This window comes from Epinephelus lanceolatus, chromosome 4, assembly GCF_041903045.1.
Source record: "Epinephelus lanceolatus isolate andai-2023 chromosome 4, ASM4190304v1, whole genome shotgun sequence".
NCBI lineage: Eukaryota > Metazoa > Chordata > Actinopteri > Perciformes > Serranidae > Epinephelus > Epinephelus lanceolatus.
In genome coordinates this window covers 36,155,034-36,173,854 of record NC_135737.1, presented here as the reverse complement: position 1 = coordinate 36,173,854, position 18,821 = coordinate 36,155,034, and the positions used below count along the sequence as shown (strand labels likewise).

Here is an 18,821-nt window from a genome sequence, read left to right as displayed (position 1 = left end):
AGTTAGCCTCGTTACTTGTATAGTTAGTCAGTCTACTGTTCCAACAATCGCCAGCTCCAGTTTGGTGGAAAAAAAAAAACTTAATTCGCAGAGTTAGATGTAGAAATAGACCCTGCAGTCTCTGTGCCATTGCTGCCTGGCTGTTTGCAGTCCTGTAACATTATCCCCACCAGTCTGACCTCTGGTGGTGCGTAATGTGTACTACATATTAGTACAAAGAAGACTGTGTATTTTTGACAGTAGTACAGAAAAACATACCAGCAGGATTTCTAAATACCTTGGTATCCTGTGATACAGTGATACGTCCCACGCCTACTCAAAACGAACGTTGATGTTACTTGTGTCCTTTAGATGTCTAATACCATGTACTGACATGCGAGCCACATCAGCTACAATAATACAGGTCATAATTATAATCCTAATTATTATTTATTTATTCATTCCAGAGGGGATCTGCAGCTGAACAGGGTAAAAGGGCAATTAACGGAGTTGATTTTTGTGGGTTAATGAGGTTGCAAATGCAGGTGTGGCTTTGTAGAAGGACAGACTAATTAATTTAAATATCTAGGGATGTATGTAAATACTGCATACTCCAAGAAAGTCTAATGTTAAGCAGAGATTGTGTGTGGTTTTAATGACACAGCTAATTAGGCGATTGAGCTAATAAGATGCATTCAATGTTGGTAGTACACACACACACACACACACACACACATTAACACATTAACACACTTCATCACTGTGCTGCAGTAAACAAGTTGTAACTTTCTTTTCATTAATATTTTTGTTGTTGTTTTGATTAGTGTTCGATCAGTGTTTTTTTCTCTCATCCTGTTTCCCTCTCACTATCTTTCTATCACTGGGTGTTTGTTCTGACAGGAAACTAACGTTAAATGGCTTTCTCATACATACATACATACATACATACATACATACCTGTTTACACATGATGGGAGGTTGACAGTGTGAGAGCATCTACTTTAAAGTCCGGGAAGGTGAAATTCAATTTCCTGTGGAGAAATCAGAAGGACTGTCAACCTGTCATGTGATTATCTGGAGCGAAGCCGCATCCAGCCTCTTAGGAAAATGGAAGGCCTTCTTATTATTAACTTGTCTGTCTCCTTTACATCATGTAGCACATTTTTTAATCTATCACAGATTGAAATGGCCAACGAAATCCAATTCTGAATAGGACTGAAGTAGAGTTTGTAATGGGGTGGTTTTATTCTTTGAATATCGTCCATGTCACCATATACGATCCAAAACCATCAATACTGATCGACTACGTTAATTTTAAGATCCTTTGACTTAGTTTGTTGAATACATGCATTTGATTTTGCATCTGCAAGATAGAACTGCAACGATGAATCGATTAATCGTTTGGTTAATTGTGTCAACTGTTAAATTAATCGTCAACTAATCTGATAATCAATGAATCAGACTGAGCAACTTTTTAAAGACGAAAAAAGTTAAATACCAGTTTCTTAAATGTAAATGTTTTCTACTTTCTTTACTCCTTTTATGACATTTTTCATCATATTCCGATATTTTATCGACAAAACAACTGATCAAGCGTTTGATCAAGAAAATAACTCGCTTATTAAATGACAATGAAAACAGCCATTAGCTGCAGCTCTAGGACGAGACATGTAATCCCTTTTTCCTTATGTTTTTGCAGGAACCTTGGGAAGTCAGGACTGAGAGTATCTTGCTTAGGACTTGGTAAGTAGTCTCTTGGCTTCACATAATGCATATCATAATGCATTTCTCCTTCAGGCCTTACTTAGTTACACAATACATGGACGAAACAAATAACGACAAAACAGAGACCATCTGTAAAAACAAAACAAAACAAAAAACATTTCTGTTGTATTCTGTAGAATACACGAAGTGATAGATGAGTTTGCAAGAACTCATTTACACATGTAATTAAGTGACATGTTAAAGCAAAAGTAAAACAAACAACATTAAATTCAGAGCAGGGCTGGGAATTGAACTATTAAGCTCGGCCGGTTTTCTTATTAAACCAACAAATCTACGGTGGTGTTATAATTCCCCTGCATCCTGGTTCTAATGGTTACACACACACACACACACACACACACACACACACACACACACACACCAGTAAACCTTTTGATAAAACGGCCACTTGTAGCTTAATCAGGTGTTTTTGTTTTTTTCTCCAGAGGAGGTGTGATTATTTACTCAAAGTCTCACGTGTATATGTGTGTCTGTTTGTGATTAGTACTAATGCGGCCATGCAGACACACACACGTGGCCTCCATCAGTCTTGAGCCAATATTGATGGAGGTCCAGTGGGTCTCAGTTGCATGTTGGCCAAGATTACAACATTACTGTCTTCAAGAGATTGTGGTGCATTGATTTTTCAAGCTATGGACCAACCATGTCATGCTAGCTTGTTGGGAAGGGTGCTAAATAATGCTCCAGATTTAAGCTTCTCCTTCAGCACATGAAGTCACTGCAGTGTCTAAAGGCAGCAGGACTGGTTAAGCTTTTAAGGAGTGCTGTGAACGCAGTGATGTTACGCACACATTTCACTGTTTGCTGTCATTAAATTGCCTAAAAACAACACCAGGCTGCTGCAGTATAACCACACAGACCTCAATGCACTTCAGACTGGTCAGTTACATTCTCGGAACCCATCGGCTGTATTCGGCGTCTGACTTCCAGCAGACGGCGATACAGCCTCTGGGAGCAGACCCCCGATTTTTTGGCATTCTGGTTTGATTTGGGCGGAGGAGGTTAATTTCCGTTTCTGACTTCCGTTTATATAAAAGTAAATATGCTGAACTATTGCGATGGATTCAGAGTTTGCAGTGACGCCATTTATGTTCCACCTCATTAGTTCACCGCATGGACCTTTTAACCTGGCAACAACTGCAGCCGGCTCAAACGTGATTGTCAGTATCATACGGACTACAAACAGCCTACAACCGGAAACCAGGGCTCTTCTGCTCTTCTTCTGGAGGCAAGATCTCCGGGGTTTGCCTACAGACTCTACATTCACTGAATGTAGAGTCTGTATATAGAGACTAGGTCAGTTATAACTCTGGTCAGCACAACAGGACATAAAATGGACCACCAGAACAATGCTACTGTGGTTGGGAAATGGCCATGCCAGCTTTTCCCCCACCAACATTTAGCCTAACTTTGACAGCGTACCATTTTCTTCATGTGACAGCCTTTTCAAGACAGTAATGTCAGCAGAGATTGTCAGGGGTCTGAGTCACATATGAGCAGGCATGTGCAGTCGCAGGATATACACTCATGTCTGTTCTGTGAGGAGTCACGTGCACAATATTGCTGAGTTGTATACTAATCACGCAGACACACATTAATACACACACATGTGACTTTTAGTAAATAATCACACAAGCTAATGTACATGTGTCATATCCTTCCTGACCCTTCCCACCCCCTATAGAGTGAGTGTGTGTTGCTCTTTCAGTGTGGGTTGCTGGAAAAAATTCTTCACTTCCTAAAGAGTCAAACCCACCCCCATTTCAGCTTCAATATATAGCATGAGAGTGGGTAGAAGACACACAGCATAACTATATCTGTCACCACTGAGAGCTCTTAAACAACAACAGAGGAGTGTGTGTGAGTGTGTAGGTTTGTAGAATTATAAAGGTTGATAACATCGCTGCAAATTCACAACTGTAAAGGAAAAACTTTATCAAGATTAAAACACAAGCCTTACTATAAAGCCCTTGCACAGTCACACATGTTCAAAGTAGAAAAATTACAGGATAATCTTGAGCATGAACAGTTCAGAAAACTTTTCTTGTGTGTGTGCGATGGATATTTTCTCTGTCAAAAGATGTTTATTCATGACTGTCAGAGCATACAAGGCTTTTGATCAGCTTCTCAGAATCGTCACAGGAAAGGGGAACAAAATCTGGTGAATTAAATCTAATGAGGAACTGATCAAACTTTACTGGACAGTGACGAATTACTGAATCATTTACAAACTCATTCTGTTGCGAGGACGAAATAAAAGTTTTAAAATTTGGTTTGCTAAATATCTTCAAAGACTCAGATATTCAGGCTTTTTAGTCTAAATTGTATTGAAGCGCCAGGACTGCAGGTTCCTAGCTCGACTGTCGATCAGAATACTGAAACACAGAAGGAAATGTGATTCATTTATACATCAGAGTCCAGTTTTTGAAGTTTGAGAGAATATGTAAATCATCACCAACTCAGTATCACAGAAATTAAAATATTTATTCCTCATCCAAGTTCTTGCGGAAAAACCACTGAAAGTGCACACGCTTGTTCAATTACAGTAGCTGCACTCTGATATCATTCATAAAAGAGTCATGTATCTTCTTGAGAGTCCACTCCACTCCCATGAAAACTAACTTATAAGAGTTTGGCACCAGCAAGGTAACTGAAGTTGCTTTTACCAACAGAGAGCATGCAAATCTTTTTTAATTTGACACTTTTACACACATTTATCCAAAATTGTTTCCCCTTTCATTTTAAACCCAAGTCTGAAAAATCATAAATCACAACCAAGTGTGCAACATATGAAGAGATACTGTTAGTAATACTTCAGCATCAGGCCTGCAGGATCCTCGGGATTAAATCAAACACCTTCATCACTGCTCAGAGGCCCTCGAGGCTCAGATGAGCACAGTACTGTAAATTGAATGAAAACTCCCAGTTCTCACGGGACGTGAGCTTTAGCCTGCTTAGAGGCGTCGACCTTCACCAGGTTGTCTTGTGCAGCGTCCTCAAACAGACGATGCTTCAGTCACTGTGTGAAGGCAATTGGTTTTTGGTCAGGAGTAGTACAGCAGACAGGGCGGTGATACCCTGTACATTAAGATGATCATGTTTTCTGTACCTGCTTTGGCCTTTAGCTTTGACATGCTCTGTCCTGCTATAGCCTGTGTTAGATTATTTGTCAACACTCTAACCTCTAATCTGTGCAGTAACACCTATATCTCCCCATACGTGCTGCCATTTCCAACTCCAGCTGTAAGTCGCACTTCTGCTGACTAAGCTTCCTCATATTTACTTATCTCATATGGAGGCATCCTTCTCACATGGATTAACTTTCCAATTTGCTTAACTTGCTAGATGTAGTTTTCTCAGTCAGAGTTTTCAGCCGCTACTGTTTTTAACTTTGTGATTCATGCATCATTTTTGATGCTTGATGTCATATATTCCTATGAAGTACTGTTTTTATTTTGACTTTGACAGGCTGATCTGGGGACATCACAACTGGTCTGGTTTGAAAAAAGTTTGCTCTGTATGTTACTGCAAATCACTGATGTGTTACATTTTTACATCTTATAACAATCAATGTTTCCAAAAATAACAGATGTAGAGAGGATGGTGTATGGCATAGTGTGGTCGTTTACAAATTTGTTGTGTCCAAGGTACGCCAAAGAGCGAGCCAGAATCTCAAGGCACACCTGTATTTATATCTGTGCACAGTGGCTTCTGTAACGTGTGTTATCACTCTTATCAGGACATAAGACAGTAAAAGTAAGGAAAAATAAGACCGGTAGCTTTCGTGATGCTGTCTACTTTCCGTAGCAGGTCATCTTCACTGGTGCTGTGTGGTAATTTGCTCCGTACAATAAAGCGATCCATTGCTCCACTCATGGCTTTCTCATTTTAGTCGTTCTCATCCCTCACACTGACTGCCAATCAGGGCTTTTGATGTGTCACACACTAATAATTCCCATGCGTGAAAGGTGACAAATAGGTTCCCTGTGAATGCTTTTTTTAAATTAAATTAAATTAAATCACATTTTTTGGCTAGAGTTTGCCTCTTTATTAGGAAATGGCTGCACACAACATACTGATACAGTCAATTAAAATCCATTCACAACTTTTTGTGTTCACCCCAGTTGAATATTGCAGTGATGATGTGTGGTTATCACAAAGTCCCACGGCACACCTGGACTGGCATCGCGGCACACCATTTGAGAATCAGTGGCATAGTGACAACTAGACGAGACAGCTGCCAAGTTGCAGACCTCTGTTCAAGACCAACAATTTCTAGCCATGATTGTGCCACCAAAGACGGGTATTTAACGTGATCTTTTCCTAACCATAACCAAATGGTTTTTGTGACTAAACATAATCACACATTAACCACAGCGTTGTTGAAATGTAAAGAAATCTGAGGTTTCAAATGCTAAATATGAAACATACACATTCAAAAGCACATGCCCTGTGCACAGTGCTATCAGTCCTCATAACTTGGTGCAGCTGATGGCAGGAAACATCAGATTGATAGCAAATAAGCAGATACACTGCACACAAGAGGCCTGAATTGCTTCTTCTTTAAATACACATACACATTTTACATATCTGTAGTATGGAAGTGTATTGCATTCACTTGGCAAATAAAGAAAAATCTGTTTTATTGAGTAATTTTTTCTGTTTTTCGTGGTAATTTTTTTTCTCTGTTTTTTGTGGTAACTTTTTTTCTGTTTTTCGTGGTATTTTTTTGTTTGTTTTTTTGAGTATTTTTTTCTGAGTTAAGAGAGCAATAGAACAGAAGATGCTTTCATTCCTTTCTTGAGAGCTCAATATAATGAAAGCAAACATGACCTGCTTGTTTAGTTTAATCCAGTTTTACTTTGTTTTGGGTTTGAGACACTGGGAGATACTCCAAAAAAACAGAACCCCCCCCCACCCACCCGAAAAACAGGGAAAAAATTACTCCGAAAAACAGAAAAATAAATAAATTACTCTGAAAAATAGGGCTTTTTTTATTTGTCAAGTGAATGCAATACGCTTGCGTACCGTGGCTTGCAGAAACATACGACGCCAACATTTATTCTGGTGACTGGGTTGTTACACAAGTGTGATGTGGAAACATGAAGCCTTGAGATTGGACTTCAAACCTCGTGTGTCTGGTGGTTACAGTTATGAAATGAAACACTACTGCAAATTCATAATCTTGATATTTTAATGAGAGACGAGGAATAGATTAAATTTTTAAGACTTTTTAACTAGTCGTTAGAATCTTTTTGTAGAAAGACCTTAGCAGGCATAAATATTATTCATAACTGAATATTTTATTTGCCCTAAATATGTGAAAGGGATTGTTAATTTTAAATGTTTCAGTGATCAGAAACATGTAGTCTGTCCTCCGGGCCCTAAAAGTGACTGCAAAGTGTAAATCAGATGATTTGCTTTAAACTCCATGTAGCATTTAACACACAGTCATTTTTCTTGTTTTCATCCATGGAGATGAATTGCATTACATGAGTTAATGGTGGTCATATTTCTGTGCCAGGTGACTAAAAGTGACAGAGCTGGCTCAAGTCACCCGTGAAGTTGAACCCAAAGGATTTCCCCTGGTGTCAGTGGCAGATTTCACACAAAGAAGCTTCTTGGTGCCATGTAGAACTTTTGTTTTTCAGGGTGTAATGTCTGGCTCTCAGGCCGGCTCTGAGCGCCGCTGCCCCAGGTGGTTCACGGTAGACTGAGAGTTCTGACTCAAACTGGCTGAGCTGCGCAGTGCGGAAAAGGTCAGCATAATGCCAGCTGCCTGCCACATGCTGCACCCAGGGCGGACATGATGCTGGCAGGGGAGAGGAGGAAGAGAGAGGGCAAAGAGTGGGAGGCTAAATGGTGTTTCACTGTTGCACTTGAAGGAGCAGTGCCAAGACAGATGAGGATGTTGTGTGTGAATGTGTGTGTGTGGCCATCATTACACAGCAAAATTCAGCAGAGCAAGCACACACGCACACACACTCATATACCTGAGTGATCGTGCAGTAGGCAGAATAACGAATGAAACACACATTCAATCATGTTAAATCATGTTTCAGTCATTTGTCTTCATTTGTCGCCGCTTGTGTGAAGCACAGCCAGGAGGAGATGTAACCGTCACAAGAGTCACACAAGAGCCAACTGCACGATGCCCCGAGAGAAACACTGTCTCACCAGCACCGGCTTCATTTACATAATGGTTTAATCGGTCAGAGGCCTCTTTCTCACAAAAAAAATTCAACATTTCCTGCTGTTCAGAATTCCCTCAGCCTGTTTCTACACCTCATACAAGTGACAATGCTGTTTTGGAGCTGTAACCAAGTTTGTCTTTTACATAGAAACAATAGACTAAAAGAGACACTATAGTTTTAAGTACTTGTTTATGAAAATTCCTAAAAATGTAAATTGGAGTGGTATTATCTCCACTGTGACTCAAGACCCAAGGCTGCTATTAAAACTTTAAAACTTGGCCCAAGACCAGGATGTGTTTTAGATGAAATACCCAAAAGTTACGTAACAATAAAGCAGCAGATTGACCTTGATATGGAGCAGCTGGCTCACATCTACTTCTCTCTGTTGCTACGAGGAAAGTGAATAATAATCGCCACAGCATTTAAGGATGCAGACTAAACTGCCAAAGCGCTCATGAACAAAGCGATGATGGTGAAACTCTGACCTTTGGTTAAATCCAAGTATGTAAGGCATTGTGTTTACAGTATATGTAGGAATGCAATGAAATGAAGCATTACCACTTAAATGTGTTTAATGAGCTGCACTATGTGAAAAAACTTTCTCAGCAGATGCAGTTTTGAGCTGCAGTATAAGCCGTCAGCTGGCTAACCAATTATAAGGCTGTGGTTGAGGAGATGATCACATGCATAGTTATTGCTTCCCTCTGCTTTTCTCGCTGTTGATATAAAATTCAAATTGAGTTTGAGGGCAAGATCTGTGTTTCTTTTCAGTCTATTATAGTGTTCAGCGTACCAGATCATTTCCCAGTTGGCTCCATTTATTCTTCACCCTTTTAAAAGAGGGACATAAAATCACACTCTCCACTGTATTTAACTCATATTTATAACCCATATACACACATTAGATGTGTATTAACAGCAGTGTTCATTCAGCATTCTGGGGGAATTTGCAGAAAGGGTTTCGTACTGATGCTGGGTTCATTTGCTGTGTGCAAATGTAGGAGAGAATCTGAACAGGCAGGTGAATTAGTATTCCACACACACTGTCGTTATCCCAGGGACAGAGTGCAGGACGAAGGGAGGGGTGATGAGATGTGAACAGGGAAAAACTAGGAGGAAAGATGTGATTTCTTCTTGGCAGTTTTTCCCCTCTGTCCCGTCTTCACTTACACTCTGTCCTTCTCTGTATGAACTGAGCTGATCCATCTTGTTCTCCTCCCTCCGTCTTTATCTAAACTCTTTCTCAGCTCTCACTTTAATGTTGAGACAGGATGAGGAATAAACACTGAGACGTTTAAGAGATAACAAAAATCGAAATAACCTAAATAAATGCCCTCTTTCGTATCTTTCTTTCACTCTTGCACTCACCTTTCCTCCCTTCTTTGCCTCACTCTTCCAACCCCTTGGCTTCTCTGTCCCTGTGGGTATTATTCTCCTGGGCCCAGCTGCCGGTACAAGCACCTTGTTATTTGGTTAAAAGAGGTTGGATAGAGGTTAGCGCTGCGCTCAGGATAGATCAAAAGGGCGTACACACACACACACACACACACACACACACACACACACATTCTAAGACTGATATATAGATAGAATTTTATCACATATATCAAATCAATCAACTGTTGCATAATAACAAAGTTGGTGGCACGGTGGTGCAGCACTTAGCAATGATGCCTTGAGGCAAGAGGGTTCCTGGTTCGAACCCCTGGGTTGGGGAGCCCTTCTATGCAGAGCTTGCTGTTCTCCCTGGCTCAGCGTGGGTTTTCTCCAGGTACTCCCTCCCACAGTCCAAAGACATGCAGGTTAATTGGTGACTCTGAATGGCCCGTAGGTGTGAATGTGAGTGTGAATGGTTGTCTGTCTCAATGTGTCAGCCCTGTGATAGTCTGGCAACCTGTCCAGGGTGTACCCTGCCTCTTGGCCAGTGTCAGCTGGGATAGGCTCCAGCCCCCCAGGACCCCGAACAGGATAAGCGGTTACAGAAAATGAATGAATGAATAACAAAGCCATATATAGTACTGTAAGTACTGCTCTCTTTCCTCTAAGGAGCAGTCCAGATTGAAAAAGCTCTCCATGGGGCGCCTAATAGCTCAGCAGGTAGAGCGGGCAGCCCATTTGCAAAGGCTATGTCCTCGCTGCAGTGACTGTGAGTTCACTTCCAGCCCACAGCCCTTTGCCGAATGTCATCCTCCTTCGGGCTTTAACTGTCCTATCACATGAAGGTGAAAAAGCAAAAAGACAACCCAAAACATCCTGGAATACCTTTTGCACTCTTAAACTGACGTTGAAATTCACTTTTACATCTGGGACCTCCTATCTACGACGCGCCCTCGGTGAGGACTTGGCTCAGATTAATCTGATCCCATTTGTTTTGGTGATGGGAACCTCTTGCGGCCACATGGCTTTGATGACGTCGACCTCAGCAGGATTCGAATCCTGGACCTTCTCGACCTTCTGCATGGAAGACGAGTGCTCTAACTACTACACTAGGGAGGCCCCGTATCGCTGTTAAAATTAAATCTCTTTTATTAGTGTAACAGATTCAATTCAATATCAGTTATTTCTCCTTCACTAACAGTAAAAAAGCTAAATTCCCATTCCAGGAGAACACAAATCAATATCAGTTCAATTTACATGCATCTGAAAATGTCACACACTGTGTAACGACAATATCTTCCAATAAGGTAAAAACCTCTCACCACTTAATTGCAACTGAATTGACTTAATAAAAAATACGGATTATCCCAGAAGAGAGACCTGGGTGGTGGATTAATTGATGAGTGAAGTGATGAGTGAAGTCATCGTAACCCCTCAGCACAGGCAGTCTGCTGCTGCAGATAATTCACTATCTCTTCATTCACTGATAACAGACTGACCGCAGGGAGGTCTGCAGTGGCTTCACTGTGCTGTCACCACACACACTGGTTCCAGCCGTGCTAATTGGTAGGAAAAAATGCAAAAACAGAGTGTGTGCATTTGCATGTGCTCATCTATTTTAATTGGCTGACAACACAAAAAAAAAAGTTGATGCTAAAGTTTGCAATCAGCATTATCTGAGCCATCAGCATTCCGGTTGAACTCATAACTTTCTGCTTTTTGCACATCACACACATGCCACACACTGTCCAGGTTCATATTTGCCCCTGAAGTTTTGCTGCACTGCTGCGGCACTATTGATTGATGAATTCTTAAAATGCTTTTCCCAGAAAATCCTGCGGTGTAGAAAAGACAGCAAAAGGATGGACCTCAGTGTGCTGTCACTGTGGTACTTTGCAGGAGAGGCACAGAGAGGACCAACCTGTGCTACAGTGCACAGCCTCTTTCCCTCGACTTCTACAGCACTCACTTTCCTCTTATCTGGTTTCTACTTTTTCTTTAACTTTAACACCATTGGTACAAACTTACAGCTGTGTGGCTCTGCATCCTAATGCCATTGCATATCCTTGCTGTGCTAAGGGGAGCAGACAACCATAGCCATGCATCACTTTCTCATTAGTTTTGTCCTTTTTCCACTGTGAAAATCCAAGTTGATTCTAATGTGTAATGTAGATACTTCCCTCTCCTTCACAGCTGAAGTAGAAAGTCATCTCCAAACATGAGCATTGCATCAGACTCAGAGTTATGCTCTGTAGTCTGTAGTCACAAAGTAATCATGTGAAAGTAGTCCAGCTGATTTTGGGTGATCATCAATAGAATTGTACAGCGTACGGACACAACAATATGAACAGCTGTAACATGTGATGCAACTAAATGCAAAAGCCTCGCAACAAATACTAAAGCTTATTATTTTGAGTTTCTGTTGATGCTTTGTCAAGAAGAAGTCGATTAAACTTTGATCATTTGTGAGGCTGCAGTTGTGATGCTGTTTTCAAATGCACTCTCTCTGCTATTATGTCAACCTGGTGCAAAAAAAGTCATATTATTTTTGAGTTGTGTTGCGTTGTAAACCTAACCCAGGTAGGCTGCTGCTGAAAGAGTAGACAAGACCGAAACAGAGGCAGATATAACAGGAGGCGATTCAAGTAGAATTGTTTAGAAGAAATCAATAGGACTTGAAGAGGCAGCACAGGAGACAAGGGCATGCAACACAACTGAAAATAGGTGCAAAGCATGGCGTGTGTGTTTTCCTTTGTGTTTGTGTGTATATACAGATATATAAGGTGTCATGCAGGATCTTTAAGTTTGGAATAAAAAGAGGTCTGTTACAAAACTTCATACAACTTTTTTTTTCCTGCAAAAGAGATTTACAGGTCTCTGCACACCAGAACACATTCTAGATACTTTAGTTTAATGATAATGGGGCCTCCTGGTGGTGTAGTGTTTCGAACACATTGGCTACCGCTCAAACAAAATCTCCGTCGTTTGATTTCAGCCTGTTACCCCATGTTTCCTGTCTGATTTTATACTGTTAGCCATCTATGAGACGCAAGACTGCCAAGAGAATGTCATTATTGAGTAGTTCTTGAATAGTTCAACAATGTGTCTGTTAGAGCAGTGACTCACGAACATGTCAAGTTTCTAGAAAACAATTTATTTGAAGTAGAGTGAATTTCTGGCACAGAGCTTTAAGTATGATGCTGAATATATTAAACTGTGTGGACCTTGAAGTAATGACTATAGAGAGATCTGGACCCTGTGGCTGGACCAGTTGGGAGCTATTGAAAGATGATATAGATATAGTTTTCTATATATAAGCCAAGTGTAGCTATATTTTGCCTTTTTGTGTCTCTTGACTGGATAAACCTACACTGTGCAAGCACAAGCAGCTCAGAGATGTACTGTGCCTTTTTATTGGAGCTGGAAATTAATCCAACAACAAAAAAAAAAATGACTCAGCCTTTCTGTCTGTAGGCAGACGAGCTGAAAAATGCTGAAAAAGAGAGTTAGGAGGTCAGTTAAACTGAGACACCAGAGAGAAATGTTTCATCTAAATGTGTGCCATCTATCCTGCTGCCAGGGCTGGATTCAAGACTGAAGAATCAGGTTAAAAGGATTCACACAAAGCTGGAAAAATAAATTACAACTCTTGCCAGATCTACAACTCTATGTGAACATTCTCTCAGTCCCTATTCACCTAAATTTATCCCCTTTCACTTCTTCTCTGCTACTTTTTCTGTGTTGTACAGTTGGACTCATGCCAGTTTCATCTTGTTTCTGTAGACCTTTCAACTGAAATACTTGACATGTCGATACAGGAAAGAAAAATTACCATAAAAGTAGAAAAATGTTGCTAAGTGGAGATGATTGAGGACACTGGAATGATTCCTGATATACCTTTGTACCATTTCTTTAAATGTTACAGACTCATCAGCTACTTTGTCAGGAGTTATTTTGACTTGAACACCCCGCAGCTTCAGGTAAAAAGCACTGTGAGGTTATGAGGGTTACTATTGTTGCATAGCAACATCAAGTGTCACTTCCGGCACTTTCCATTAGCAGCTGCCAGTAATGAAAAAGAGCAGTTTGTCATCCGCAGGACCTTAATTTCCATCAAACAGAAAACTCAGTTGAACCTGTAAGAGCAGTGGCCTTGACATTAGAGCTCTGCAGGGAGTTCATCCCATGCTGAGCCCCCTGCTCAGACACAAAGCTGAGGGCTGCGACTGGACGCTAGCTGTGATTACAGTTTTAAAAAGCCGATGGAGCACACACACAAGGTACATACGCACACAAACTTTGCATACGTATATGTACGAGAAATAACACACAAACATTGTGCACAAGAACTGTATAATAATGACAATCTGTAATGACTGTAGTGTCGGTGCAGTTGAGGCTTAATGTGGTTGCCATGGTTACTGGTCTTAACAATGTCCAAACGCAAGTTTTCCCACCAGCTATTAGCGTTATGTCACCCACCGGCCTCTGCTGAAACAACTTCGATTATTATTCTGCTGATGCTGCATATTCAAGGCCGCAGCTCTCCGCTCCTTATTAAGTTAAAATAATATCATTATACACCAAACAGATCCAATTTATCCGCAGGGTGTCATCTGTACGTTAAACCTCAGCAGAGTTGATGGTATTGCAATGTATGGCGTAATGAGCTCTATTGTATCACCCTCTATGTTGAAATGAGCAAATGGCTTAAGTGCCGGTTCACTGTCACCCGCCTCTGAGGTGCAGCAATTGTTTCTCTGAAGCCAAGCAGTAGAGGTCAGCGGAGTCAGAGGAAGAATTGTCTATTCATTTGGTGTGAAATTGCGGGCACAGGGTGAGTGAGAGAAGGATTCAACGGGGAGATTAAACAGAAAGCTGTATTATGGCCTGAAGGGAGTTAATAAATATCCCAAAAAAGAGAATACTTAATTAGCTGGAGGGGTTGCATTGTTCTGCTCATCACTATTCTAAATGAATCCTCTTAGAAGGGGAGGCTAAAAGGCCACGGCTGCTTCTACTAGTACTAAGGTGATGTTAATGCCCAGAGTTCTCCATTTAATCAGCAGCAAACGATTTTAATAGATGAAAATTACATAAAGCACTCGTCAGGCCAATTATATCAGCCAATATTAGTACTAGCTTTTATGTCATTAAGTCTCAACAAGATATAACATTCAGGGCTCAGCCCAAACCCTCAGCGTGTCTGCAGGCATTTCTCTGGGGGAGATTTTTCCCCATTTTCAGCAGCTCTACATGCACTTTTTTTCAAGCCTTCAATAGAAAGCCTAAAAATCTGCATATTATTTGGGAAAAACATAATAGTTGCCAAGAAAAAAAAATTCTTGTAGAGCCTTCATCCTATTTTGTATCCATGCTCTAAAACGGTCTCCATCATTTAGAAACCATAACACAACATATGTTGAGGATGACTCATTTTCATTCCTTGAAAGAGGCAGAAATTGTTTGATGTTACTATTTGAAGTTACATAACATAGGTAGTGTAGGAATTTGGCACCAACAGCATTACTAATCTTAAAGCCTATTTATGTTATAATCGGCGGAGTTCACAGAATGAATGTTTAGCTGACGAATCTGCTGCCTTTCAATCCGGGCCATAATAATCTGGGCTGCTGTAAATGTAAATCAAGGATTCCCAACACTGCCATTTAAATGTGGTCTTTGATACTCTGAAGTGAATATTAGTTCAACAGAAGAACATTAACTTAATTATATTAAGTTTTTTAAGGAATAGCATGATAGGGTAAAGACACAGACATTATCAGACCTAAAAGATTTAGGGCTTTAAGAAAACATTTAGGTTGGAGCCCCAGAGGCCCCTCTGCCTCTGTTGCAGAACAGGACTAAAGAGCACAAACGGTATGTTTGAGGAAATTTAGCAACAGTCTTGCCATTACATCATTACATAGTTTGTCCACTAGAGGGCACTGACAAGTTTATTTTTCAAGTGCAAAAAAATTCAGCTCAGCACATAACTAACATAACTATTATCACTCAATATGGCTGTACAGTATGTTTGAAATCATCATGATGTGGAAGAAAGATTTATATGTGTATATATATATATATATATATATATATATATATATATATATATACCAGAAATGGGACCAAGTCACACATGTGCAAGTCTCAAGTAAGTCTCAAGTCTTAACCTTCAAGTCTCAAGTAAGTCCCAAGTCATTTTTTCTTGGGCAAGTCCTGTAATAGGTCAAGTCCAAGTCAAGTCACCTTATTATTGTAATTTTACCTGCAGAATCTGATCTTAATAAAGTGAAAAGACAAGATATAAGTAACTGTCAGTAAACATTGACTTCATCGCTACAATGTTTACTTTGCAGGGACGACCCCCATGCATGCGCGCACACACGCGCACACACACACACACACACACACACACACACACACACACACACACACACACTAACCAAGGCAGCGGCCAAAATCACCCATTTAGCTCATTTAACCCTGTGTTGCTCGTTCATAAAACGTACAGCCAGTCTTGTGATGAACTGGTCGAAATGTTCGCTCACGTTTTCTGGGGTTAATGTTAGCAAATAAATTGAAAAAACAAGTTCCACCAAACTCTTCAAATGACGAACAAAGTTTGAAGTTGTCGCCTGGCTGTCCGAGATGTTTATGCCGCATGTCTTGCACTGTGCTGTTCGTCGTTTGCTGTAATAATGGTAATTCCGAAAGCCGAAGATGATGACTCTCGGTACCCCTCCCGCTGACATGTTGATGCCTATCTGATATAAGAGGGCCTGTTTCTCCAATAAACATGTAAGGTACGTAGAGAGGGCATGACTGATTGACAGGGTAGTGATCCAATCATGACAACGCCATTCTCAGTCTGCGCTCCTACCGGGTAATCGACATTATTTTTTAAATTAATTTATTAATTTTATATTCTAACCGAAAACATGATGTTAATAACACTCAAGTCATTCAAATCATCGTGTCTCAAATGAAGTCAAGTCCTGAGTCTTTAACTTCCAAGTCTGAGTCAAGTCTCAAGTCTTTTATTTTTTGTCAAGTCACAAGTCATCAAAACAGCGACTCGAGTCGACTCGAGTCCAAGTCACAATGACTCGAGTCCCCATCTCTGATATATACACATATATATATATGTATGTATATATACACATATATATGTATGTATGTATGTGTGTGTGTGTATGGCAAATAGATTTAGAGATTTACAGACAGATGAGAAATAAAACTGTAAAAATAAAATTAAGCAATATCTCACTCGAGCTCGTGATGGTATACTCGTATAAGACAATCACAGCCGTGACGATAATTTAAGCATTTTATTTGTCTTCCGCCAACAAAAATAGTTCCCTCGGGACTCTGCTGTCACTGTTGCTATATAACGCAAACATGGTGCGCCAGGCACTTACTCTTTATACACATTTATCTGCACATTTCCATTAATTGTGCAGCCAGTGAAATAAGTCTCTGGTGACTGCATGGTGGACTGTCGCTTCACAGGCACAGCTGACTCTGCCTTCTGATCTGACAGTATGTTGCTCCATCGTTTCCTGCTCTCCATGGATGGCTTCCAGTAGCTTTTTAACGAGTTCTCAGACCTGCAAGACAAAAGGTATATTTAGGGCCCGACTCCTAATTAGAAGACTAACTTTACACATAGGCTCCATTAAAACAACATCATACCTGTGCCCACTCACTGTCAAGATCTCCCTCGCTTCAAGACCCGCATCTGACAGCTTCTGTATGGCAGTCGCCCTGAGGCTGTGATTGGTGTAGATAGTTTGTTGTCCCCGCCTCTTTACACATCTTTGGCAGCATCTGTGCGAGTGAGTATATTCCCAGCAGTGCTTTAGTGTACCAGATATTGTCTGTGTGAGCTGCTGTCATCCTGGGCTTCAGATAAAGGGCATTTACATGTGGTGGAAGTTTGTTTAAATACTTTTCCAGTTGCAACACAACTACTGACCTAACTGACACTGACCGTCAGTTTTGATTTGATTGTTGATTGCAATCAGCTGTGAGGCGGGGTGATACATACACAGTGAAATAACCGTGATGTTGTACTCCAATATCGTCACAGTTTTACTGTCTCTCGACCAATCAGATTGCAGGGCCAGAACTAACTGTTGTATAATAAAAAATAATTACAGCTTGTTCCGATGAAGTTTGACAACAGACAACTTAAGAACAATAACATAAGAAGTTCATATAATTAGCTAATTTGATGATTTAATTACCAATAATACTGACCTATACAAAATGTTCTTCAGAAAATTGATGTCTGCTCACTGCTGAAAAGTCGCAGTTGAAGCATTTGAAATAGATAAAATGCTAAAGCAGTTGAAGTTGTAGTTGAGGTGGCAGTCATGCAGGCTGATTGGCAGATATATTGTTATCAGATTTTTTATGTCTGTTTGTCTGTATGTCTCTCCTTCCAGTTCTCATGAACACGATATGTCGAGAATAGTGTGAGGGAATTTCTTTAAATTTGGCACAAACATCCACTTGGACTCAATGATGAACTGATGGTCAAAGTTTAAGGTCACTGTGACCTTGCATCTGTCTCATTCTCGAGAACGTGATACCTCGGGAGGGCTTTGAGGGAGTTTCCTAAAATTTGGCACAAACGTCCACCTGAACTTAAGATTGAACTGATTAGAATTTGGTGGTCAAAAGTCAAAGGTCACTGTGACCTCACAAAACAGGTATTTGGCCATAACTCAAGAATTCATATGCATAATAACATTTTATATCCAAAAGGTTCAAGGTAAACGTCACTGTGACGTCATGATATTCTGCATAAAACACTTGCCGTTACTCAGCGTCATATTTTGGAGACATTTTGTCAGATACTGAATTGGTGACACTAAACCTGGGTGTCCACCTTGAAACTGTGTTGATTGAATAGATCTTCTATGCTGCCAAGAGGAAGATGTAAGTATCCATGTTTTGGCAGACATGAATGTAAACTGTAAGTGCAACGTGTTTGTGGAGGCATACAACCAGGAGGTGGTAATTTTAGTTTAAACTCTCAAATATCGATATTTGGCCTTATAATTTCAGTATTGTCAGGCTGTAGTATACCGTACCAATAAAGTCTGATATACTGTCGCCACAATAACATGAACAGTTCATAAAATATACAAATATTTAGTAACATAATTAGTTTTCCTGTGGTGAACAATGAACTTGGTCTTCCCCTGCCAAATTTCAAACACACTGCAGCACCGTCTGCCTCATATCTTGTCAGGCAGCCCAGATTTTCTTAAACTCCCAGGACACCTATAAGCCATGCAGCATTTAAACGTTTGCCCCAGACATTTCTCTGATGTAAAAAGGTGTTCCTCTCTCTCTCTCTTTCTCTCTCTCGCTGTCTGTCTGGGACAGTTTTAGATAGCTCAGACTGTTTTGACATAATCTGAATGGGAAAGGTTTTCCGCCACAACAAAGCTACATGATTCAGAGACGGAG

At 40.4% G+C, this 18,821-nt stretch overlaps 1 protein-coding gene across 4 annotated transcripts in view; it reads left to right on the top strand.

Moving 5' to 3' along the window:
* Positions 1-18,821, top strand: part of kcnab1a (potassium voltage-gated channel subfamily A regulatory beta subunit 1a) — a 165,915-nt gene that overhangs the window by 112,778 nt on the left and 34,316 nt on the right. For all 4 annotated transcript variants that reach the window (XM_078167178.1, XM_078167177.1, XM_078167179.1 and 1 more), the window contains exon 2: positions 1,679-1,722. In XM_078167178.1, the coding sequence (XP_078023304.1) occupies positions 1,679-1,722 (44 nt within the window). The remainder of the gene's footprint in view (positions 1-1,678; positions 1,723-18,821) is intronic.